This window comes from Eublepharis macularius, chromosome 7, assembly GCF_028583425.1.
Source record: "Eublepharis macularius isolate TG4126 chromosome 7, MPM_Emac_v1.0, whole genome shotgun sequence".
NCBI lineage: Eukaryota > Metazoa > Chordata > Lepidosauria > Squamata > Eublepharidae > Eublepharis > Eublepharis macularius.
The window spans coordinates 71,321,862-71,346,967 of record NC_072796.1 but is presented as its reverse complement, the minus strand read 5'-3'; the positions used below and the strand labels follow the sequence as shown (position 1 = coordinate 71,346,967).

The window sequence follows — 25,106 nt, the reverse complement described above, 5'->3', positions numbered from 1 at the left end:
CGCGGTTCCAAGACCACAGACCGCTGGCAAGAAGTCTTCCGCCAAGAGGATTTCAGATCCGAGGGCCAGCTCGGAGCCGTTGTCGAAGAAGCCGAAGAAGTCCAAACATCGGCACTCTCGGTCTCCACGGCACAAGTCAGCTGATGAGGTGGTGCTAGTATCTCCAGGCACGCCTTCACCTCATCTGAACTCTCCAGACGGTTCTGCTCCGGAGGAGGAGGTGCCAGATCCGGGTGCATATGTCGTGGTCTCGAGTGAGCATCGTTCCCCGTCACTGGAACCGAGCCCGGCTGCCCCTCATCGGATCCGACGCACACCTAGGGAGCACTCGTCCGTGTCTCCGGCTTCCTCCACTCGGAGTCGATGCCCTTTCTCCAATGTGGGAAGCGTCGGTTCCAAGCGTTCCTTGGCATCATGACACCGGCAGGCCTCCTATATTCCGCCTCCATACCATTGCCAATGGAGGGGGGCCTCTGCGGGGTATGACTCCTCGGGTCCGAGGCCATCATCATCCAGGCAGTGTGAGTGGCTACCTCCACCGTTTCCAGCTGTTGAGGTGTCGGCTCCTGCTTCTGATGAGGAGGAAGCTGCTGTTGACTACAAGTATCGCTCTGATTCATTGTCGGAACCGTCTCCAGATGACAATGTGGCCCCCAGTACGATTTCCCCTTATGAGGATCTCCGTATCTACGCCGACCAGATGGCCCGCCCGTATGGCAAAGGCGTTGGAAATTTATATCTCTTCAACCACGCCTAAGACAAAGGACAAGCTCCTGTGTCGCATCTATGGTGACAACCCAGCTACGGTGGGTTTTCCTATGTTGGAGGACGTGGAGGAGATAGTGGAGAAGGTGTGGAAGGTGCCTTCGGATCTGCCAGCTACATCAAAGGGGATTGAGCAGATGTACAAAATCAAGCAAGGCACGTGGCAATCCCTTATCAAACATCCTCCACCATCATCCTTGATTGCTGAGGAGATCTAGCATCGATGGTCAGGTTCCTCTTCCGTCCCGCCAGATAAAGAGGGGAAGAAGATGGACGCCCTGGGCAGACGCCAATACTCCATCTCGGCCCTGGCCCTCCGTATAGCCAACTACCAAACCATCATGGCTGGTTATCAGCTGTACCTGTGGGAGAAGCTGGCGTCTTACGTCTCTGACTTGCCTGCGGATAAGAAGGCAGTGGTATCCCTGCTGCAGAATGAAGCCATTTGCCTTTCTAAGCAGCAGATGAATGCGGGGAGCCATGCAGCTGATACTGCGGCCCGTGGTATGTCATCAGCGGTGATCCTGAGACGGCACTCTTGGCTCCGGTCAACGGCTCTCCCTCAGGAGGTGAAGACCAAAATTGAGAATCTGCCATTTGAAGGGGATTCCCTCTTCTCAAGCACCACGGATGAAGCGCTGAAGAAGAAGGAGGAGGATAGGCAGACGGCTCGGTCGTTGGGAGTGACCTCGGCAGACAGGTCTGCTTTTAAGCCACGGTACCCTACGAGATACAACCCGTATCAGTACTATGGAAGATACCAGCAACGTCCTTACTACCAACAATATCCTGCTTCTCAGCACCATTACACTCCTGCGCAGCAACCCAAGAGGTGTAGGCCTTTCAAGCCCCGTCCATCTCAGCCTCCTGCTCAGCAAAAAGATCCTCAAGGAGCAGGGAGGCATGAACCATGACGGAATGAACCAATCACAGCCCTGACTTTCTCGGACAGGCTGAAGCCTTTCCTATTTGAATGAGAGTCAATAACATCTGACTCATGGGTCTTAACAATTGTGAATAAAGGATATGGGCTAGAATTCACTTAACTGCCTAGGTGTATCTCGCCATCAAGGGCTGTGAATAATACCATGGCTGAGCTAGAGGATGAGATCATATCTCTCTTGGCCAAGGGTGCTGTGGAGGAGGTGGCATACAAGGGGTCTGAGAGAGGCTTCTTTTCTCGTTTCTTTCTGGTCCCCAAAAAGGATGGGGGTTTACGTCCCATTCTAGATTTAAGGGATCTTAATGCTTTTCTAAAAGTGACAAAGTTTAAGATGGTCACACTGTCTGCTGTAATTTCCTTGCTAAAGAAAGGGAATTGGTTTGCTGTCCTTGACTTGAAGGACGCCTATTTCTATGTTGGAATACTAGAGGAGCACAGGAAGTTTCTGGGCTTCGTTTACAAGCGAAGGGTGTTCCGTTATAGGGTGCTTCCTTTCGGCCTATCCACGGCGCCACGAGTATTTACCAAGTGTGTGGCTCCTGTAGTGTCTTTCCTTCGAGAGAAAGGCTGCAACATCTTTCCTTATCTCGATGATTGGCTCATCGTGGCAGACTCTGAGGCTGGGCTTTTGCACGCTGTGGAGTTAGTACTGAGCACATGCAAACGTTTGAGTCTGCTGGTAAATTTCGATAAGTCAAAGCTGGTACCCAGCCATAAGGTCTCTTACATTGGTGCAGTATTGGACTCGGTTGAGGGTAAAGCGCTACTTCCACAGGAAAGAGCTACATCTCTGAAGGGATTGGTTTCCATGTTTAAGAGAAATCGTTTCCAATCTGTGCACATGATAAATGCTTGCTTGGATTCGGTTTCGTTTTCCCGGCCATGTCAGACGCTCCTCTCCACAGGTCCGGGAGGAAGTGGCCGAGCAGCCTGACCGGGTGGCTGACCTGCGAGGGTTAACCCCCAGGACTCCCAGGTAGGGGGTCAGGGTCCGGAGCACTGCGGGAAGAGCCCCCTGAAGTCGATCCAGGGGGTAAATAGCCCGTCTGCTCCTATGGAGGCCGGTAGACTTGCGCAGCACGTCGCGTGCTGCCGGGCCATGGAGAACTGGCGAAAATGTTGGGACTAGACCCACGGGAAGCATTCAGCAATATCAAACACCCACTTAAATAAATTTTTTATAAATTTTCAATATTTAAAGTGCAAGTGCTATAAACACGGTTAGTGCAATACATTAGTTATAATAAATATACTAAATAGCTAATTCTTCATAACCTCAAACAAGCAATATAGCAGCAACAATTCATGTACAATTTAAATACATTCCACTGGAACAACCGGGAACAATAAAGTTGGTGTTCATGTCCTGTCTCCATTGTCGTTTCTTCCAACAATTGTCTTAAGGTGTCTCCTCCAGATGGTAAGAAAGCTGCAGGATTGGAACTGGCAAGGCGAACCTTTTCACCCCCCTACGCGCGTTAGAATTTACTGCCGCCCAGACCGGGTCTCTGAGCCTATGTTTTCTCCGTGGTTTTGCCATTTACTCCTGAGGAAGCTTTTGTGAAATCTGTGCTTCAGCCGGCCCCAGATAGGGGGGTGAAAAGGTTCCCTGAGCAGAGTGCACATGTTGGACCACGAGTGGGAACTAAACATAAAGTACATTGGGCCGATCTTCCAAATGTGGGGCCAACCAAGCATAGATGTGTTTGCAACGTCAGCAAACACCAAGGCCCAGATATTTTGTTCAAGGGCGAGGAGCGACCCCCTCTCTATTGGGGATGCCTTCCAATTTACGTGGACCCACAAGTTGCACTATATGTTTCCACCATTCCCACTAATACCAAGGGTGTTATGCAAAATAGAGAACGACAATGCAGATTGCATTCTGGTATCACCCTTCTGGCCAAGGCAGGTGTGGTTCCCCAAACTGTTACAGATGTCCGATCAGACATATGTGAGTCTACCTCCCAGGCAGGATCTTCTGCTGAACGGGAGCTTGTTCCACCACGAGCCCAAGAAGTTGCACCTGTCTGCCTGGCGGATTCTACCCCGCCTGTAACTTATTCTGAGCAAGTAGAGAAAGTCATGCTAAATGCAAGGAAACTCTCCACTAGACAGGTTTACAATGCTAAGTGGCTTCGATTTGAGACTTGGGCAGCTTTAAGAAATGTGCTGCCTATTAGTAGCCCCTTGGGGTCCATCTTTGACTACTTATGTCATTTGAAGGACCGAGGGCTTACGGTTACCTCCCTAAAGGTACACCTTGCGGCAATTTACGCATTTCACAATCAGGTTGACGGTTGTACGGTGTTCTCACACCATAAATCTCATCAGTCTTTAAAGGGGATGTTTAATCTTTATCCTCCTGTGTCACCACCGGTGCCTCAATGGTCTCTCTCCCTAGTACTATCTAGGTTGATGCTGCCTCCTTTCGAACCATTAGCTACATGCCCTTTGGACTTAATGTCCTACAAGGTAGCGATTCTGGTGGCTGTAACATCTGCTAGAAGAGTTAGCAAGTTAGCAGCACTTAGGGCTGACCCCCCATTACTTCTTTTCCATAAAAATAGGGTGGTCCTGCAACCATGCCTTAAGTTTCTACCCAAGGTGGTGTCTACCTTCCACCTGTTGCAGGAGATCACGTTACCTGTGTTCTTTCCGAATGCATCTACAAAGGGGGAAAAGGCCCTTCACACTTTAGATTTGAGGAGGGCCTTAGCCTTTTATTTGGACAGGACAAAGGACTTCCGTAGCAGTCCCCATCTTTTTGTCTGCTTTGGAAGTAAGGACGTGGGTCACAAGGCATCATCCCAAACAGTGTCCCGATGGATAGTGTCGGCCATTACTAGGGCCTATGCTCTGGCCAGGGTGGATTGTCCACTGGGGGTCAGTGCTCACTCCACACGCTCTCAGGCCGCTTCGTCAGCGCTTATCAGGGGTGTGCCGCTTGTTAACATCTGCAAAGCAGCTACGTGGTCCCCTGCTGACACGTTTGTCAGGCATTATGCTATGGATGTTAATGCGGGACAAGATGTTGCTGTGGCCAAGGCTGTCCTTCACTCCTTGTTTCATAACAATACACTTGAAGGCTTTGCTCCAATGATGGAGAATGAAACTCTGTATTGTATATACGTATATAGTTTATTGAATAACTTTGATGTTTTTTTGTACAAGTTATTTATCTTGTGCTACTATTTTTGGTACATAATAAAATTGAGTTGGTTTTCACCCCACCTTCCTTATTGCGTGAAGCTTGGTACTCTCCCATGTGTGGAGGCACAGAAGAACGAAGATGAAAACAGGGTTAACATACGTGTAACTTATGTTCATCGAGTTCTTCTGTGCTGACACACATCCCTCCCTCCTGCCCCGCTGTGAATTCCTATTATAAAAAAAAAATTCAATTGGTAATTATTGCAAAGGAGAATTAAATTTGTGTATGGGATAGCAGCGGCAAGGCTGAACTGAGGGAAGGGGCTGTTGGTCGCTGTTGGGGCACGTGACTGTTAGGGCGGGAAACGGTCGCTGAGGTGCGCGCCCAACGGCCCCTTCAGAGCTGAGGAAAGTGAGGAAAAACCTTCCGGCGGCTGGCCTGCGCCTGTGCAGTCCCATGTGTGTCAGCACAGAAGAACTTGATGAACATAAGTTACAGGTATGTTTACCCTGTTTTCTTTTACCCCATGGCATTGTTTAAGGAAATGTTCTTGGAACGGGATTCGGTTTCGTTTTCTCGGCCATGTCGGATGCTCCTCTCCGCAGGTCCGAGAGGAAGCACCCGAGCAGCCTGACCGGGTGGCTGATCTGCGAAGATTAGCCCCCAGAACTCCCAGTGAGGGAGGCAGGGTCCAGAACGCGGCGGGAAGAGCCCCCTGAAATTGATGCAGGGGGTAAATTGCCCGTTTGTTTCTATGGAGGCCGGCAGACGTGCGTGGCACCTCGAGTGCTGCCGGGCCATGGAAAACAATGCAATCAACGAATGGCTGCTTCCTTAGAAATTGGCAAGAATGTTGGGACTAGCCCACGGGAAGCATTCAACAATATCAATCATCCACTTAAATAAATTTTTATAAATTTTCAGTTTTTAAAGTGCAAGTGCTATAAACAAGGTTAGTGCAATACATTAAGTGTAATAAATATAATAAGTAGCTAACTCTTCATAAAAGCAATATAGCAGCAACGATTCATGTACAGTTTAAATACATTCTACTGGAACAACCGGGAACTATAAGGTTAATGTCCATGTCCTGTCTCCGTTGTTGTTTCTTCCAACAGTTATCTTAAGGTGTCTCCTCCAGATGGTAGAAAAGCCGCAAGGTTGAGACTGGCAAGGCGAACCTTTTCACCCTATCTGGGGCCGGCTGAAGCACAGATTTCACAAAAGCTTCCTCAGGAGTAACTGCTCTATTAAAACACATGCATACACTCTAAAACCATCTCAAAATACAATAGGTTTACCCCAAAAATCCTTCCTCCCATTGCAAGCATACTCACACGGCAAAACCACGGGGAAAACATTGATTCGGAGACCCGGTCTGGGCGGCAGTAAATTCTAACGCGCGCCCACCTGCTGTTCCACATAACAATAAATAAGAACTCCAATTAGCGTATGACCTTCCTCTTAAGGGAACCTCCCTAAAGATAGGCATTCAATCATAGATAGCAGCTCAAAAGTAATTCGTTGTTTAGACCTCTTGGGCTTACTGTGTCTAACTCAAATATCCAGAACGCCTCCCTGCGCAGGAGGTGCGTTTGTAAGGAGTCCTGCATGCCTTTTATCACCTCCAAAACAATAACCTCAAACTCTCGGTCGGAATGGCCTTTTTCTTTAAAATGTGCTGTCAGCGGGGCTTCTTGAACATTATTCCGAATACGTGAACTGTGTTCAAGTGCTCTCACTTTAATTGCCCGTACAGTGCAGCCAACATATAGGAGATTACATGGACACTTCAATGCATAGATTACTGCTCTGGTGTTGCAGTTTGCAAAATGTTTAAAGGTGTATGTCACATTTCTATGCACCAATTCCCTAGATTCCCTCATGTTGCCACATATCTGGCAGTGCCCGCATTTATAATTGCCCTGTGGTAATTGTTGTTGTGAGTCGGAAACATTAAATCTCGCATCTGCACGGACTAGATTGTCTTTCAGATTTTTAGTTCTGCGCAGGCCCACCATTGGTGGCGCCTCACACCCTCTAATAAAGAAAAAGAAAAAGGCCATTCCGACCGAGAGTTTGAGGTTATTGTTTTGGAGGTGATAAAAGGCATGCAGGACTCCTTACAAACGCACCTCCTGCGCAGGGAGGCGTTCTGGATATTTGAGTTAGACACAGTAAGCCCAAGAGGTCTAAACAACGAATTACTTTTGAGCTGCTATCTATGATTGAATGCCTATCTTTAGGGAGGTTCCCTTAAGAGGAAGGTCATACGCTAATTGGAGTTCTTATTTATTGTTATGTGGAACAGCAGGTGGGCGCGCGTTAGAATTTACTGCCGCCCAGACCGGGTCTCCGAATCAATGTTTTCCCCGTGGTTTTGCCGTGTGAGTATGCTTGCAATGGGAGGAAAGATTTTTGGGGTAAACCTATTGTATTTTGAGATGGTTTTAGAGTGTATGCATGTGTTTTAATAGAGCAGTTACTCCTGAGGAAGCTTTTGTGAAATCTGTGCTTCAGCCGGCCCCAGATGGGGTGAAAAGGTTCGCCTTGCCAGTCTCAACCTTGCGGCTTTTCTACCATCTGGAGGAGACACCTTAAGATAACTGTTGGAAGGCTTCCTGTTTGGGATCCATGGAGGTCTAACGCAGCTCCACTTGCGGAGCTGACCGGACTGCCGTTTTAACCGGCCGGCGGGGTGAAAATAGCCCGCGGCCGACTGCTCTCAGGCGGGGAGCAGGCAAAGAACGCTCAAGACCCTAGGGTGAGCTAGATCTCGGACGAGGGGGGGCTCTTCACAACGAGTCTCCCCCCGATCCTTGAGGTCCCACCTTGCGACGGGTCGGCTATAATCTCTGCGGCAGTTTTGGGGCCAATTCGGCTGGCATAAGACCTACATACCCAAGCATCGATTGGGGGAAGAAGCTGAGAGGAGAACTTAAAATCGAAACAGCGATTACAACCCGAGAAAAGTGAAGAGAAGGTAAAGATCATTATCTTCTGAGACGGGACAGATTGATAAAAACAGAGAGGAAAAAAAGTAGATTTTTAAACTGCAACAGACTAGTGAAAAGGAGGGGAAGACTCGGCAGGAATCGAATTTAAAAAGAGACTAAGTTTAAAGAAGTTATTAAAGAAATGGGACTATTGTTTTGAATACCTGTGGCTTTGGGGCTGTGAGAAAAAGACACCATCGCGAGATCTGCTGTGGGAAGACGGGAGACAGGAAGTGCGTAATAACAATAGAGTGGCTGGAGAGAAGCGGCCCTTGCTGGAGGGCAGGAAGTAGGGAATCGCCATTTTTGAAAGGGGAAGGGTCGCGGCTTCAGCGGAAGAGGAAGTAGGCCATCTTGGATTACAAAATCATAGAGGAACCATAGAGAAAAGACGCCCGACATTTTGGACTCTTTAAAATTTAATTTCTATAAGAAGACCGGGACATTTAAAATAGAAAAACGTTAAATTTTACGCCACGGAGTTAAGGAAGAGAGCGGATTCGTGGGAGCGAGCTAAAGCAAGCCCCACGATGTCAAAAAAAGAGTGGCAATCGGCAATAGAAAACCTGGATAAAAACCTGGACAAAAAACTTTTAGATATGATTAAAGAACTTAAGGACACGAAATTGGAGCTGATAAAAGAGGTTAAAGAGGTTACACAGACAGTAAAATCGGAGCTGTCAGAAGTGAAAAAAGGTATGGAAACAATACGAAGTGAATTACAAGGAACGCAGCAGAGAGTTAAAACAGTAGAAGACGCGATGGAGAATTTAGCAGACACGCAACAAACAGAGATGAGATTGGTGAAGGGGAGAATGTCAGTTGCAGAAACTAAACATATGGAGAAGCAGCTACGTTTTCGTGGCTTGCCAGAAGTGGAAGGAAAGTCAGCGCAAGAACAGATGACTGAGGTGTTGGCTGAGTACCTGGGGAAGGAGGAGGAGGAAGTTGTGGCTCTCCTAGATGTGGCATACCGTGTGAATTCGAGAATAGCAACCCAGAGGAAACTACCAAGAGATGTGATTGTGCAGTTTACAACACGAAATATGAAAGAGAGGATTGTGACAAAACAGTTTCAAGATCCATTGGAGATTGATGGCAAGACGATTATTATAATGAAGGAACTGCCCAGATCAGTGTTACTGGACCGGAAAAAATATAAAGTGCTAATTCAGATTTTGAAGGACATGAAAATCAGGTACAGATGGGAGTTACCGGAAGGAGTGTCCTTTGAGTTTGGAGGGGCCAAAAAACGCATCAGATCTGAGCGAGAGATGGAGCGATTTATTAAGGACAATGAAAAAGACTTACCAACAAGATCATGAGTATGGAGTGTAAAGTATTATCTTGGAATGTAAATGGACTAAACTCACCGAATAAGAGGAAAAATACTTTTCACTGGCTACTAAAACAAAAATGTGACATTGTTTGTTTGCAAGAGACCCATATCAGAAAGCAGGATGTAAAATATTTAAAATCTGGAAAATTGGGCAAAGAATATGTAGCGGCCTCCAACAAGAAAAAAAGAGGAGTGGTGTTGTACATAAAAGAGGAGCTACAGCCAAAATTTGTTATGAGAGATGTGGAAGCTAGATTTGTAGCAGTGGAATGTATTTGGAATTTAAAGAGAGTGTTGGTAGTCGGACTTTATGCACCTAACGGTGCAAAAGAAAGCTTCTTTGAGGATTTAAGGAAGCATGTAGACGATCTTGCATACGACCAGATAATTCTTGCTGGAGACTTCAATGGAGTGACAGACTTGGAACTAGACAAAAAGACTACAACGGCACAAAAGAAAAGAGGACTATTACCAAAGCTTTTTTTTGAGTTGATTCAACAAGAGACTCTTGAAGATGTATGGAGGAGAGAATATCCTAAAAGCAGACAGTTTACTTTTTATTCTGCAAGGCATTCTACATTATCAAGAATTGATATGATCTGGGCCTCAAAAGACTTAGCATTATGGACTAAGGAGGTAGAAATAATGCCTATGGTAGGCTCAGATCACAACCCAATTATGTGGAAATTTGGAAAAAAGAGAAAAAGGAAAGCATGGAGAATAAATGAGGACTTGTTACAGGAAAGAGAGAATATGGAAATACTGAGAAGAGAGACAAAGTTTTTTATACAATACAACGTGAATAAAGAAGTACCAACCAATAAAGTTTGGGATGCTTACAAGGCGGTTGTAAGGGGCATACTAATGGACTTAAATGGTAGAGCAAGAAAGAAGAAAGAGGAGAAAAGACAAGAGATTGAGGAGAAAATAAAAGCCAAAGAAATACAGCTAAAAAAGAGACCAGGGAAAAAGAAGGTATACCAGGAAATTAAAATACTTCAAGAACAGCTAACAGCAATGAGCAATAAAGAATTGGAGTGGAATCTCAAAAGACTGAATCAAAAAGCGTTTGAGGGTGCTAATAAACCTGGGAAGTACCTGGCATGGCAATTGAAGAAGAAAAGGGAAAAGAAGATAATAAATAAAATTTGCGAAGATAACAAAACGTATTTGGAGCAGGCTACCATTAGTAGAGCCTTTTATAAATTTTACGCTAAGCTGTATAATAAAAAAGAAGTAAACAAAGAATCAATAGCGTCATATTTGGAGAAAACCAAACTTCCAGAAATCTCGGAAGCTTGGAGAAATAAGTTGAATAGTGAAGTAACTGACGAGGAAATAAGTAAGGCAATACAATCTGCAAATCTAGGAAAGGCGCCAGGGCCAGATGGACTTACGGCTAAATTCTATAAGACAATGGCTAATGAACTGGCACCATTCCTAAAAGAGGTGATGAATGGGGTTTTAAGGGATCAAAGGATTCCAGAAACTTGGAGTGAAGCGAATATATCATTGATCCCAAAAGAGGGCCAAGACCTGACTAATGTGAAAAATTATAGACCTATATCGCTACTCAACAATGACTATAAAATTTTTGCGAAGATATTGGCGGAGAGATTGAAGGGGTGGCTCTCGGAAGTCATAGAGGAGGAACAAGCAGGCTTTTTGCCAGACAGACAAATAAGAGACAACTTAAGGACAGTGATCAATGCTATTGAATATTATGACAAGCGTTGTGACAAAGAGGTTGGTTTCTTCTTTGTAGACGCTGAAAAAGCGTTTGACAATTTAAACTGGGACTTTATGTTTGCCACTATGGAAAAGCTACAATTGGGAGAAAGATTCATCAGAGCAATTAAGGAAATTTATAGAGACCAGACTGCAGCAATTGTGGTGAATGATGAATTGACCAAGAAATTGACGATAAGTAAAGGAACAAGACAAGGTTGCCCGTTATCTCCATTGTTGTTCATTTTAGTATTGGAGATTCTGATGATACAAATACGTCAAGATGATGAAATTCGTGGAATAAAAATAAAGGACTATTCATACAAGGTCAGAGCATTTGCGGATGACATAATGTTAATTGTAGAGGACCCATTGGAGAACATGCCAAGAGTGATAGATAAGATCAAGGAGTTTGGAGACTTGGCAGGTTTCTTCATTAACAAAAAGAAGTCAAAGATATTATGCAAAAATATGACTAAGCAGAAACAACAATTGTTAATGGAAACAACGGATTGTGAAGTAACAAGTAAAGTGAAATATTTGGGAGTCGAATTAACTGCAAAGAACATAGATCTATTCAAAAACAATTATGAAAAACTATGGACTCAGATAGAGAGAGACTTGATTAAATGGAATAGATTGAATTTGTCATGGTTGGGCAGGATTGCAGCAGTTAAGATGAATGTGTTACCAAGAGTAATGTTTTTGCTACAGACAATACCAATCATCAGAGACTCCAAACAATTTGAAAAATGGCAGAGGAAAATATCAGATTTTGTTTGGGCAGGCAAGAAGCCTCGAGCGAAAGTGAAAGTTTTACAAGATGCAAAGGAAAGAGGCGGAATGCAACTGCCCAATCTGAGACTTTATCATGATGCAATCTGCCTAGTTTGGTTGAAAGAATGGATGACATTAAAGAACAAGAAACTATTAGCCCTAGAGGGATATAAAAAAATATTTGGATGGCACGCATATTTATGGCATGACAAAGTAAAGGTCAACTCGATGTTCCTGCATCACTTTGTTCGGAGAAGTCTATACATAATCTGGAAGAAGTACAGAATTTATCTACAAGAAGGAACCCCTTTGTGGGTGGTTCCATATGAGGTGATAGACCCGAGAGCTGTTGATAATGAACAACAATGTTTAACGTATAAAGAAATAACTAAAACTGAAGCATCCAAACTTAGAATAAAGACACAAGAGGAACTATCACCTAACTACGATTGGTTCCAGTATAGACAGATCAGAGACTTATATAATTCGGACTCTGTAAAGGGAGGTATACGAATAGAGAATTCGGAACTAGAGCAGACCCTTCTTAAAGAAGATAAGAAAAGAATATCCAAGGTATACCAAGTACTGTTGAAGTGGTATACCGAGGATGAGATAGTTAAAACACAAATGGTGAAATGGGCTATAAACTTTAATAAAGAAATAACAATGGAGGCATGGGAATACTTGTGGAAAACTACAATGAAGACAACGACATGTATTAATATCAAAGAGAACATTTATAAAATGATCTATCGTTGGTACATGACACCAAAGAAGATTGCGCTAGGGAATTTGAATACTTCTAATAAATGCTGGAAATGTAAGAAGCATGAGGGCTCCCTCTATCATATGTGGTGGTCGTGTGAGGTAGCCAGGCAGTACTGGGGGGAAATAATAAGAGAAATGAGTGAAATTTTACAATTTCAAATTAATAAGAACCCAGAACTCCTGCTACTGAACTTGGGAATGGAGGGAATTCCAGCCCAACACAGGACGTTGATATTTTATATGACAGCAGCAGCTAGACTTTTGTATGCGCAAAAATGGAAAGTACAAGAAGTGCCAACAATTGAAGATTGGACTTACAAATTGCTGTATATGGCTGAAATGGACAAGATGACAAGAAAATTGAGAGATCTGGACTCAGGGCAGTTCAACACAGACTGGGAGAAGCTGAAACAATACCTGGAGAAGAAATGGGAGGTGGGAGGAAAACTGTGGCAGTTTGAGAACTACTGAAGTATTGAAGTAGAGGGGGGAGACTTTACCGGGGGGAGAAGAGATAAATGTGAATTAATAAGCAGTCAGATTAATAGATTGACATATATATAGATATATATAGGTTAACAAACAGAACATAGAGAAAATAATTAATTATAAGGACTAAATATAAGGAGCGATTAACTAACAATATTTTCTTTTTTTTTCTGACAAGTTTTGTACCAAACTGAATGTCTGAAGATATAGATGGGTCAAATTGATTGACTACGTGAGGAGAGATATATAGAACTATTATAAAAAGATAGAATGAGTAATATATAGAGAGAATAAGTCAAATTGTTTGATATAAACGAATGTATGATCTATATGGTTTATGATATATAGAAATACCTGAAATTGAAAAATTGGGATAAATTGTTTATCTAAGATGGAAACAAAGGCTTACAGTTTGGGCATATAATGTTAAAAATAGTTAAGGATGTACTGCTTAGAATAATGGAGAATATATATTTGTTTTAGATAGAGGAAGCTAATAAAAGTAAGGGAAAGGGGACAAAGGGTTGGAAAGCTGTTGGAAGTCAACAAAAAGGGGGGGGAAAGGGAGGGGGTTAGAGATGAAAAAATTGGGGAAAATTGAATGTAAATGTGGAAATAATGGATTCTAACCCAATAAAAATTTTTCAAAAAAAAAAAAAAAAGATAACTGTTGGAAGAAACAACGGAGACAGGACATGGACATTAACCTTATAGTTCCCGGTTGTTCCAGTAGAATGTATTTAAACTGTACATGAATCGTTGCTGCTATATTGCTTTAATGAAGAGTTAGCTACTTATTATATTTATTACACTTAATGTATTGCACTAACCTTGTTTATAGCACTTGCACTTTAAAAACTGAAAATTTATAAAAATTTATTTAAGTGGATGATTGATATTGTTGAATGCTTCCCGTGGGTTAGTCCCAACATTCGGGCCATGGAAAACGGCAAAGAGCAGAACTAGGCGGAAGCCTGTAAGTAAGCGAATCCCTTCTGTTATTACAAGCGCACGTGAAGGAGTGGTGGGATCTGAAGCTAAGAAGGCTCGTTCTTCCCCCTCGCTGAGTTTCAGAATTTGGTCGGCAGTCCCCCCCCCCTAAAATGGCAGCGAAAATGCAGAGTCCCGCTTTGGGCAAGTCAATCTCGGCTGCCCTGCAGGGGAAAGGAGAGTCGCTCGAGGACTTGGTGAAGAGGTCGGTTATCGAAGCCATAAAGCCCTTTGTTGACAAGCTGAATGAAACAGATCAAAGGGTGGGCTTAATTGAGAGCGAAGTGAAAACCATTAAGGAAGCAGCGGGGGGGGCAGAGAAGTCTGCTCGGGAAAATGCGTCATTCGTGAGGGCAACGAATAAAGACTTAAAGCTGGTGGAGAACCAGCTGATCGGGCTACAAGTGGAACGAACACAGACAATTTTGCGCATCCAGAATGTGAAAGAGGAGGAAAATGAGGATTTATGGGATCTGGCCTCGGAACTATTGGCGATACCCGCAAGGGCAACTAAAGAAGAGGTAAAAAGAGCCATTTTGGAAGTCCGTCGGGCTTCTTCAAAATATGCAACGAAGCATCAGCTGCCTCGCGAGATCTTCATCGATTTTTCATCTAAGAGGATCCGAGACACTATCCTATATATATATATATATATATATATATATATATATATATATATATCCATATATATATATATATATATATCCAGTCTCTGTATCAGGCATCTGACGAAGAGAACTTGATTCTCGAAAGCTTATGCTAAAATAAAATTGGTTAGTCTTAAAGGTGCTACTGGACTCTTTTTGATTTTGCTACCACAGACTAACACGGCTAACTTCTCTGCAACTATCCTATACAACTCATACAATGCGGATCTGGACTTTCTGGGTAATAAAGTTAAGATACTGAAGGACGTTCCATTTTTAGTTCGGAAAAGAAGATTTAAGTATAAAAAGTTCGCAGCTCTTCTGAGGGAACGTGGAATAAAGTATAAATGGCTATTTCTGGAAGGTATCTGGTTTAGTTACAAAGATCAAGCTTACAAGATAACATCAGAAGATCAACTAAGGGCTTTTGAGGACAAAAATCAAGAATTTCAGCAAGACACCAAGCAAGAAGAAAAGGATTTGAAGTCTGAAAGGGGGGGGGAGGGAACGAGCACTGTGGTTGCAGTTGCTCAGAGAGAACTGCGTCCGAGGCCCGGTGGGGGGAGGAAGACTTAATTTGGATTGTAATCTGTATTTTGCAAGGTCAACCACTCCATCAATATCTTACAAAGTTTTAATTTTTGAATAATGGCAGTATGAAGGGAAAGCATTATATCGTCGTCGTCCTTCTGTGCAGCCCCACATTGGGACTGCGCAGGCGCAGGCCAGCCGCGGAGAAGATTCTTTTAGCTTCTAGAAATGTGACGGGGACGTTCGGGCCCACCGCGCATGCGCGCCGGTGTTCCCGCCAATTTTGAAGTACAAGTACCCGAACGTCCCCGGCATTCCCTCAGTTCCTTTTTCGCCGCCGTTCGAAAAGGTTCTTTAGCTGTCGCTCGTGTCTTCGGACTGTTCGTCGCTTGTGAGTTATCGCTTCTTTTCTGGGACACGCCTCCACCATGTCCCATTCCTCTCTATTTAAAAAATGCCAGCAATGTGGCACTAAGATGACCCACTCAGACGGTCATGACCTGTGCCTTATCTGTTTGGGCGAGGGGCACGTCGTGGAGCGCTGTAAGTTCTGCATGGCCTTCACCCCGAAGGCGCGGAACGACCGCAAGGCCAGGCTCCGAGCCTTCCTTTGGGACGCCAACCTTCTGCCGCCCAAACCGTCTGGATCGTCCGGGAGCAAGCCCAGCTCTGTCGCTCCCTCGCCGGCTCCGCGTAAGTCGCCGGAACCGCTCCCCTCGGATCCGACGGGGCCGCCCGTTCCGGAGGGCTCGACTGCCTCCGGTTCCGTGAGTGTTCCGTCCAGTCGGAAGGCGAAGAAACGCGCTTCGTCGAAGCCTTCTTCGAAGCCTTTGGCCACTGCGGCTTCTTCGGAGCCCCCGCCAAAAAAGGCAAAGGCCAAGTCGAAAGCCAAGAGCCGTGCTTTATCGCCGGCCCCGACGTCGTTGGCTGGTTCGCCTCCCAGATCGGCCCCTCCTGCTGAGGACGTCAGGAGTCTCCTGCACACCCCTTCGCCTCCTCGTACGCCTCCTCCGGTGGTTCCGGACGACTATGAATCGTTCCCTTGTTTTTCGGAACCGTTCCAGGAGTTTGAACGCTCCCTGCCATCTGCTCCGGTCCCGTCGGAGGTCTCCGTTCCGGCGCAGCCAGTCTTGTCGGTTCCGGCGCCGTTTCACCGATCCGTTCCAGTGCCTGCTGCTCTACCTCCTTGGCAGCCTGTCCCGGGCTTTGGGAACGTGGCCTCCTGGCAAGATTTCGTGGCTTGGATCCAGCAGTCCGCCCCCTTCCTGCCTGGCCCATCGGCGCCCTTGACCTCGGTTCCGGCGCCGTCGACTCTGCCGCTTGCTCCGCCTGCTGCTCGGCCGCATCGCCATCTTTCGGCTCCCGAGCCTTGTACCTCGGCTCCAACGGAGCGCCCTTCGGTTCCGACGCAAGCCCCGGCGGTTTTCTCCGACTCCGAGGATGAAGAGGGCCTGGCGTCTCCATCTGAGTACTCCTCGGACGCAGCTTCCGACCCTTCCCCTGATGATGCTGTGGGGGAGCTCCGTTCGTCGTCTCCTAATGACGACTACAGAGTGTTCGCGGAGCAGCTGGTCCGGATGGCCGCGGCACTGGAGCTGGATGTCGCCTCTTCCACCTCAAAGCCCAAGAGCAAGCTGCTGGAGCCGCTGTACTCTGGCTCTCCTGCCTCGGTGGCGTTCCCCCCTGTCGAGGATCTCGTCGACAATGCCCTCGCGCTCTGGCAGACCCCTGCTTCCGTTCCGCCTACGGCCAAGAAGGTCGAGAAATATTATCGGCTCAAGCAGGAGGATTGCCCTTACCTCTTCACCCATCCAAAACCCTCTTCCATCGTGGCCGAGGAGGGTCAAGCTCGGTTCCGACGCGGTTCCTCTTCGGCTCCGTCGGATCGCGAGGGCAGAAAGCTAGATGGCATTGGTCGGAAGGTGTATTCTTCGGCTTCCCTGGGGTTCCGTATCGCCAATTTCCAAGTGATAATGGGCTCCTACAATCTCTTCTTGTGGAAGCGACTATCCTCCTACCTCTCTGACCTTCCCGACGATCGCCGTGCCTTGGTCAAGGCTCTCCAGGCTGAGGCTTTCCGGTTGTCAAAGCAACAGATGACAGCTGGCAAGGACGCCGCCGACTCTGCTGCACGTGCGATGGCATCCTCCGTGCTCTTGCGTCGACACGCCTGGCTTCGATCTACGGGCCTGCCCCCCGAGAAGAAGGCCAAGGTCGAGGATTTCCCGTTTGAGGGTCCCCAGCTCTTCTCAGAGAAAACGGATGAGTCCCTTTCCCTCATGAAGAAGAACCAGCAGACGGCCAAGTCCCTCGGGGTTGCGCCTTCGGTTCCGCAGACGGGTCCGAGATATCGGTACGGCAGGTTCCGGTCCTATCAGTCACCCTACCAGCAGTTCCAACAGCGCCAAGGAAGGTTCTCCTCCGGTCAATCCTATGGCCACCGTTCCTACTCTGGTCAGCAGCGCCACTCTTCGAGACGCTCCGGCCGGTCCAAGGGACGACAGCAGCCTCCCTCGCCCAAGCCCTCGACTTCGGCGCAAAAGCCCACGGTCTTCTGACTAGACCAGGACGCTTCCCAGTTGGCCTACAAGGAGACTGTTAATGTCTTGTTCTTGGACAGGCTACGGCCTTTCTTGCCCCATTGGCGGCTCATTACTACTGATAACTGGGTCCTCTCTATTGTGGCCCGTGGTTATAAGTTATCGTTCACCACTGCACCCCCTCTTTCGCACCCCCCTCGTTGTGCTTCTTGTTGTAATGTTGTGTTACAAAATAATGTTTTGGAGTTGGTTAACAAAGGTGCTGTCCGGGTGGTCGATGTCTCTGCTTCCCCTTGGGGATTTTATTCAAGATACTTTCTTGTGGATAAGAAAGATGGGGGGTCTCGTCCCATTTTGGACCTTCGGGCCCTTAATACTTACTTGAGGGTGGAAAAGTTTAGGATGTTTACTCTGTCACGAGTTTTGGAACTCTTGGAGTCAGGCGTCTGGATGGCCATTTTGGATCTCAAAGACGCCTACTTCCACATTTCCATCTTTGAGGGCCACAGAAAATATCTCCGTTTTACCTGTGGAGGCGCTGTCTATGAGTACACAGCCTTGCCCTTTGGCCTGGCCTCGGCGCCCAGGGTGTTCACTAAATGTATGGCCACCGTGGTGGCACATTTACGGTCTAGTGGCTGTTTTGTCTATCCATATTTGGATGATTGGCTCCTGGTGGGTCCCTCCTCTGATTCCCTCCGGGCCTCTATCGCCCTCACCTTGTCCGTGCTAGACGGCCTGGGGCTAGTGGTCAATTTGGGGAAGTCTGTGTTGTCCCCAGGTACGAGCATTAGGTTCACCGGGGTCCACTTTGACTCTCTGCTGGGCCGGGCTTATCTACCCCCGGACCGCTTGAGCAGGCTGTCCTGCCTGGCCCGCCACTTCGTGCATAACCGGTTCCAAACTGCCCTCCTGATTCAAACCTTGTTGGGCCTCATGGCCTCCTCCACAGGGGTGGTGTGTTTTGCACGCCTGCACATGCGGCCTCTGCAAAACTGGTTTGTTCGGGTTTTCAACCCTCTCGCTATGAGTCAACACCGTGGGTTTTCCATCCCGAGGGTGATACAGCGGTCCTTGGTGTGGTGGACTGTCCCTGAGAATTTGTCCAAGGGTTGTCCTTTTGGTCCCTTCCTGCCGGAGGTCACCGTCTTTATGGACGCTTCCAATCTAGGCTGGGGAGGGCGTTGTGGGCGCCTGTCTGCTCAGGGTGTTTGGTCCTCCCTTGAGGTAAACATGCACATTAACCTCTTAGAGCTTAGAGCGATCCGTTACTCCCTTGCTTCTTTTGCAGATGTCATTCGGAACAAGAGGGTGCAGGTCCTGTCGGACAATACCACGGCCTGTTACTATCTCAACAAGCAGGGAGGAACGGTCTCGCTCAAGCTCTGCAGGGAAGCGACTACGCTCTGGAATTGGGCCATTACCAACAACGTCCTGCCCAAGGCCGTTCATATTGCGGGGGAGAGCAACACAGCAGCAGACGCGCTGAGCAGAGTGTTTTTGCCCCAACACGAGTGGTCCCTCAACAGGGCTTACCTCCATGTGGTTTTCCGCATGTGGGGCACCCCGCTCATCGACCTCTTCGCCACAGCCCACAACACACAGGTTCCCCTGTTCTGCTCCCGGGCCGGGATTGGCCATCGTTCACTGGGGGATGCCTTCCAGATACCCTGGTCTCCAGGGCTCTTTTATGCCTTCCCGCCCTTCCCACTCCTTCACAAGGTCCTGTCCAGGATCAGAGCCTTCCGGACCCATTGTATCCTGATTGCCCCTCGGTGGCCTCGCCAGGATTGGTTCCCCCTTTTACTCTCCCTGTCACAGGGGCGGTGTCTCCCGCTTCCACACGCCCCAGACCTGCTACTCAGGGACGGGGTGTGGCATCACGATGTGGCAGTGCTAAATCTGACTGCCTGGCTCCTCTGCGCCCCAGACTAGGCCTCTCTGCTAGGGTGCTTAACGTGATCTTGAATGCCCGAAAACCGTCTACCAGGTTGTCCTACCAGAGGAAGTGGTCACGTTTCTCTAGGTGGTTAGCCCCCAAAGGGGTTTCCCCTTTCACTTGCCCGCTGCCTGTCATTCTGGACTACCTCCTGGACCTGTGCTCCCAAGGCCTGGCGTTCTCCAGTGTTAAGGTGCACATGGCTGCTATCTCTGCCTTCCATGAGCAGATTGATGGGAGGACTGTGTTTGCACATTGGCTGTCCAAACAGTTCCTGAAGGGCCTACTGAAGTCCTTTCCTCCTAGGGCCCGTCCTATTCCTCAGTGGAGCCTGACCCTGGTGCTCTCCCGTCTGATGCTCTCCCCTTTTGAGCCCCTGTCTACCTGTCCCTTGCCTCTGCTCACGCAGAAGGTGGCCTTTTTGGTTGCAGTCACTTCCTCCAGGCGGGTTGGGGAGTTGTCTGCTCTAAGGTGTGACCCCCCCTTCCTGCAGTTCTTCCCCGGTACGGTCCTGCTCCACACTAGTATGCAGTTCCTGCCCAAGGTGGTTTCCAAATTTCACCTGCGTCAAAAGGTGGTCCTTCCTTCCTTTTTTCCTACACCCTCTTCCCCAGAGGAACGTACTCTACACACATTGGATGTGAAACGTGCTTTATTGTTTTATTTACATCGCACCAAGTGTTTCAGGAAGTCTCCTGCTCTGTTCTTGTGTTACTCTGGCCCTCGCAAGGGCTCGCCAGCTTCTGCCCAGTCCATCTCTCGCTGGATTGTGTCTGCAATTAAACTTTGTTATCAGCAAGCTGGAGTCCGGTGCCCGTTGTTGATTACTGCTCATTCTACTCGAGCACAAGCTGCCTCTGCTGCCTTCCTGCGAGGAGTGCCACTCCAGGACGTCTGCCAAGCTGCAACGTGGTCTACCGCTGACACTTTCATTAAACATTATTCTGTAGACGTGAATGCACGCCGTGAATCCGCTGTTGGCACGGCTGTTCTGCATTCTTTGTTCACATAGACACTCACACCCGCCCCCATTGGTGAGATGCTAGCTATTCTCCCAATGTGGGGCTGCACAGAAGGACGACGACGATAAACAGGATTTCTCACCTGTAACTGTTGATCGTCGAGTCTCTTCTGTGCAGACACACATTCCCTCCCGCCTGCCCCGCTGTGAGTGCTTGGTTTACTCCATTGTTTCTCCGGCGGCTCAGGTGAACTGAGGGAATGCCGGGGACGTTCGGGTACTTGTACTTCAAAATTGGCGGGAACACCGGCGCGCATGCGCGGTGGGCCCGAACGTCCCCGTCACATTTCTAGAAGCTAAAAGAATCTTCTCCGCGGCTGGCCTGCGCCTGCGCAGTCCCAATGTGTGTCTGCACAGAAGAGACTCGACGATCAACAGTTACAGGTGAGAAACCCTGTTTTTGTAGTGTAGTGTTGTTATATGTTGCTGTTTTTTTTCTTTCCTTCCCCTGCCCCCCTTCTTTCCCTCTGTATTGTTAGTTAATGTAGGTAATAAAAAAAAATAAAAATTTTCAAAAAAAAAAGAAATGTTCTTGGAACTGTATTCATTTACCCTATGACATTGTTTATGGAAATGTTCTTGACACTGTATGGAAATGCCTGCCCTTGTTCTTGCCACTAATTGTACTAATCTCACACTATGTAATCCGCCTTGAGTCTCAGTGAGAAAGGCGGAATATAAGTAAGTCAATCAATCAATCAATAAGGGCACCTTCGCTGAGTGGGCCGAGAACCTCACCAGCATGAGAAGTTCCTCTGTATGCGGGTGTGGCATAGGTAGGCTGAGAGGAGCCTCCTGCCAGCAGAGGGAATGAGGGAGGGGCCCAGTCCCGGTGGTCCCCTTCTTGCCCCTTCTCTGCAGGCTCCTCCCATGGCCAGTACCAGGATGTTCATAGAGATGGAAATGCTCCTGATAGCCTTCAGCCCCTCTGGGAACGTGAGTTACATAAGCCAGGATTCGGCAGAGGCAATAATCAGGGACTACCTTGTAGAGGTACACAATTACTGTAGCAGTTAAAAACAGTAAATCAATGTCACACAGCAAAAAGCAACCGAGATGAAGTCCAGTAACTGTTAAAAGTACAAACTATATAGTGCCAGATTGTCATACGGGCTTGTCTAGAGAGGGAATTCTGTAGTTGGGGTGCTACGAGAAAGTTGTCCACTAGCTTGTGCTACTACTAGGCCCGTTTTCAGTCATCCTGAATAATGTACTTTCTTTTTTTTCTTTAGAACTTTCCCAAATCCTCTCCCAAACTCTTCTTAAATAATGTACTTTCAGTACACTTTCAATACACTTTGCAACTGGGTTTTACTGTCCATTTGCAAACAATTGCTAAAGTGCATTGGAGGTAGATTGAAAATGCTGTATTCAGCATGTGTGAAAGCAGCTGTCTTGACAGTGGGGGCACTCAGAAGAGTATCTTGTATGAAGGTCTTAGTAGGAACCAGGTTCATATGGAGAACAACTGGTTCCTTGAATCCTTTGTCATGTTCAGCCACATCTTTTGAGGGCAGTATTTTTTTACTTCTATTTTTTTGCTTCTGCAGTATCTTTACAAGTAACTTGTCATCTCTTTTTCTATCTGACCCTGTTCCAAAACTGAATTGCATAATTTCCTAATTATTGTTCTCATATCTCCAGATCTGGTATCAATAATCTTTTCTACCTCATTATAGATTTTTCCATCTTACAAGATGTACCTGATCTTAGCTTCCTTCTCTTCTCCCCACACTCTACCACCAGTAATATGATTTGTTCTGTTCATCAGGTCCTGCTCCATCATTTTGGGAACATAGATTGTCATTGACAAAGAACAGGTTATTTCACTGATGGCCCCTAAACTGTGGAATTCTTTCCCACCTGAGGTCATTTTTTCCTGTTCAGATGAGAGTAAAGACATATTTATTTCATTGTACCTTTTCTGTTTGATTTTACGTAACAATTTTAGAACTTTGGTACTATGTTAGAATTTTATCTGCTTTTCTGTATTTGTAATTGGTAATTGTAATTGTTAATTAGTTATTGTTTTAATATTGCTTGTTCTCTGTCATAAACAGTTTTGAGAACCTTGATAGCTACACAATTAATTTCACTAATTAATTTCATGGGGATTGATGACAGTGGCACATTATATCTGTGTTAATAGTATGCATTAATTATTGGTATACCAGGTTGCTAATAAACATCTGTCAATACTGTTATCAAAGAGGAAGGTGATGAAGAAAAGATTCAGGGACATTGCCTTTTGGGTGAATGTTAAAATTCAGAAACCTTTTTCTTTTTTTATTTAGCATTCGCACTTGCAGAATTAATTGATAACTCTTTATCAGCTACTTCTCGAAATACTGGTATTCGAAGCATACAGTTAAAGCTGGTAAGACACTAAATAACTATTCTAATATTTTGCAGCTTTGTGTCATATTATCTTTATTTTTATATACTATTTCTTTTTTAAGTTATTTGATGATGCCCAAGGAAAGCCAGCTGTTGCTTTCATAGATAATGGAAGAGGTATGACTTCTAAACAACTTAATCATTGGGCTGTGTATCGATTGTCAAAGTTCACGCGACAAGGTGACATTGAGAGGTTAGTAAATTCTAATCATTGTGATCTTTAGCTGTAAATTTGATGAATTTGGGAAACTCATATAAAACCTTCATGCCTTATGCATCTGCTACTGGAGCAGAATAGCAAAATACAAGAGGCAGTTTCCCTCATGAGACAAAAACAAAGACTGAATACAGCAGGGAAACTAACACAATAAATTCAATTTCAAAACCAATAAATTGTAGGATGTCAATCAATTGTATTACAAATAGAACAATATCAAAACACTTTAAAGTTCTATTTTCTATGTCACTATTACAAATACTTCAAAGCCATGCTTTCTGAAAATCTGTGCATACAAACTTGAAAAACACTCCAAACACTGAAGGTGTGCTAAGCAACAGACCGTATGTCCCCAGTCCAGTTAATCAGTCCTATGTTGAGTAATTTTCCTTCAAGGTGCGTTTCACAAGCTGGAAAAGCCGCCGTGGGCAAAACTGGACCAGGCTCCAAAATAAAGGGAAGAGAGGTGACACAATCCCCAAAGGGTGTCGTCCTGAAGCGGTTTATTCCAAAAACAGGTGGAAAAGAGAGAAGCGGAGGACCCCTGGGGGTCCCTCCCGCCCTACAAGCATCCGGTGATTCTGCTTGTTTCAAGCAAGCTTCCTCAGGGAGCAGCTCATAATCCACCTCTACATTCAACTTATCTACAAATACATAAAATACATTCTTAATGTCACGACCTGTACCAATTATTACTGTAAACTTCTCTGTAATAGGCAGTTCTTACCCATCTCTTAATAAAGAAATGCTTTGATGCATATGTTTCAGCGCATCCACTGGAACGGTCATAGGACCCCACCATCATAAGGAATTATATACTCACAGGCTAATTGAGGTTTGTAAATTTCACAACAGCAGCAACTCGCAAGGTTAATTTTAAAGAGATAATGTCAACATAGCCCTTGAACCTGAATCAGCCCAAAAAGCAAGATAAATTCAAATCCAAATTAAGACCCTTGGGTAGCAGAGTGTCCAGGCAGTATATCCACTCCGCCTCCCGCCTCAAGAGGTCTCTTTGTATGCCAATTTGTCCTTCCCTCCATGACACGTACAAAACAGTAAATTTCAAGTTGATGGTTCCTGGGTGAAACTTGTGGAAGTGCTCCACCAACGGAGCCTCCACCACTCGGTGTCTAATTCTAGAAAGGTGTTCAGAAATCCGTATCCAGACGGGACGAATTGTACTGCCGACATAAAATTTCTGGCAAGGACATGTAATCAAATATACTGTGGCTTCTGTTTGGCAAGTTGAAAAATGAGTGAATTTAAAATGCCTAAGCCTATCTTCCAGTCTGATTTCAGTTTGGGGATTTCTGAACACCTTTCTGTGCCTTGCTGTGCAGGGAAGCATGGATGAGGCAGCCAGAGAGCAGGACACAGCAGGAAGACAAGGCCAGGATCAGGTGTGGAGCAGGCAGCAATGAGTGCCCCCCACCTTCACCCAGCTGGAATCAGGAGTAGAGCAAGTGGGAATGCCGCCCCCCCATCATCACCCAGCTGGGATCAGGAGGGGAGGAGGTGGCAATGCCCGTCCCTCTGCCTTCACCAAGTTGGGATCAGGAGCAGAGTAGGTGGCAATGCTTGCCCTGCACCTTCACCAAGCTGGTATCCGGAGCAGAACAGGTGGGAATGCCCACTGGCCCTTCACTCAGCTGGGATCAGGAGTGGAGCAGGTTACAATGCCTGCCCTGTGCCTTCACCAAGCTGGAATCAGGAGTGGAGAAGGTGGAATGCCCACTTGCCCTTCATTGAGCTGGAATCAGGAAGGGATCAGGAGCTGAGCAAGGTTGCAGTGCCCACCCCTAGCCTTCACCCAGCTGGGATCAGGAGTGGAGCAGGTGGCAATGCTGATCCCCCGCCTTTAC

General features: G+C 46.5%; 1 protein-coding gene across 2 annotated transcripts in view; it reads left to right on the top strand.

The window, feature by feature from the left end:
• The window catches only part of SMCHD1 (structural maintenance of chromosomes flexible hinge domain containing 1), a 285,354-nt gene that overhangs the window by 20,776 nt on the left and 239,472 nt on the right, over nucleotides 1-25,106 (top strand). For both annotated transcript variants that reach the window (XM_054984492.1, XM_054984491.1), the window contains exons 4-5: nucleotides 22,922-23,004; nucleotides 23,087-23,217. In XM_054984492.1, coding sequence (XP_054840467.1) covers nucleotides 22,922-23,004; nucleotides 23,087-23,217 — 214 coding nt within the window. The remainder of the gene's footprint in view (nucleotides 1-22,921; nucleotides 23,005-23,086; nucleotides 23,218-25,106) is intronic.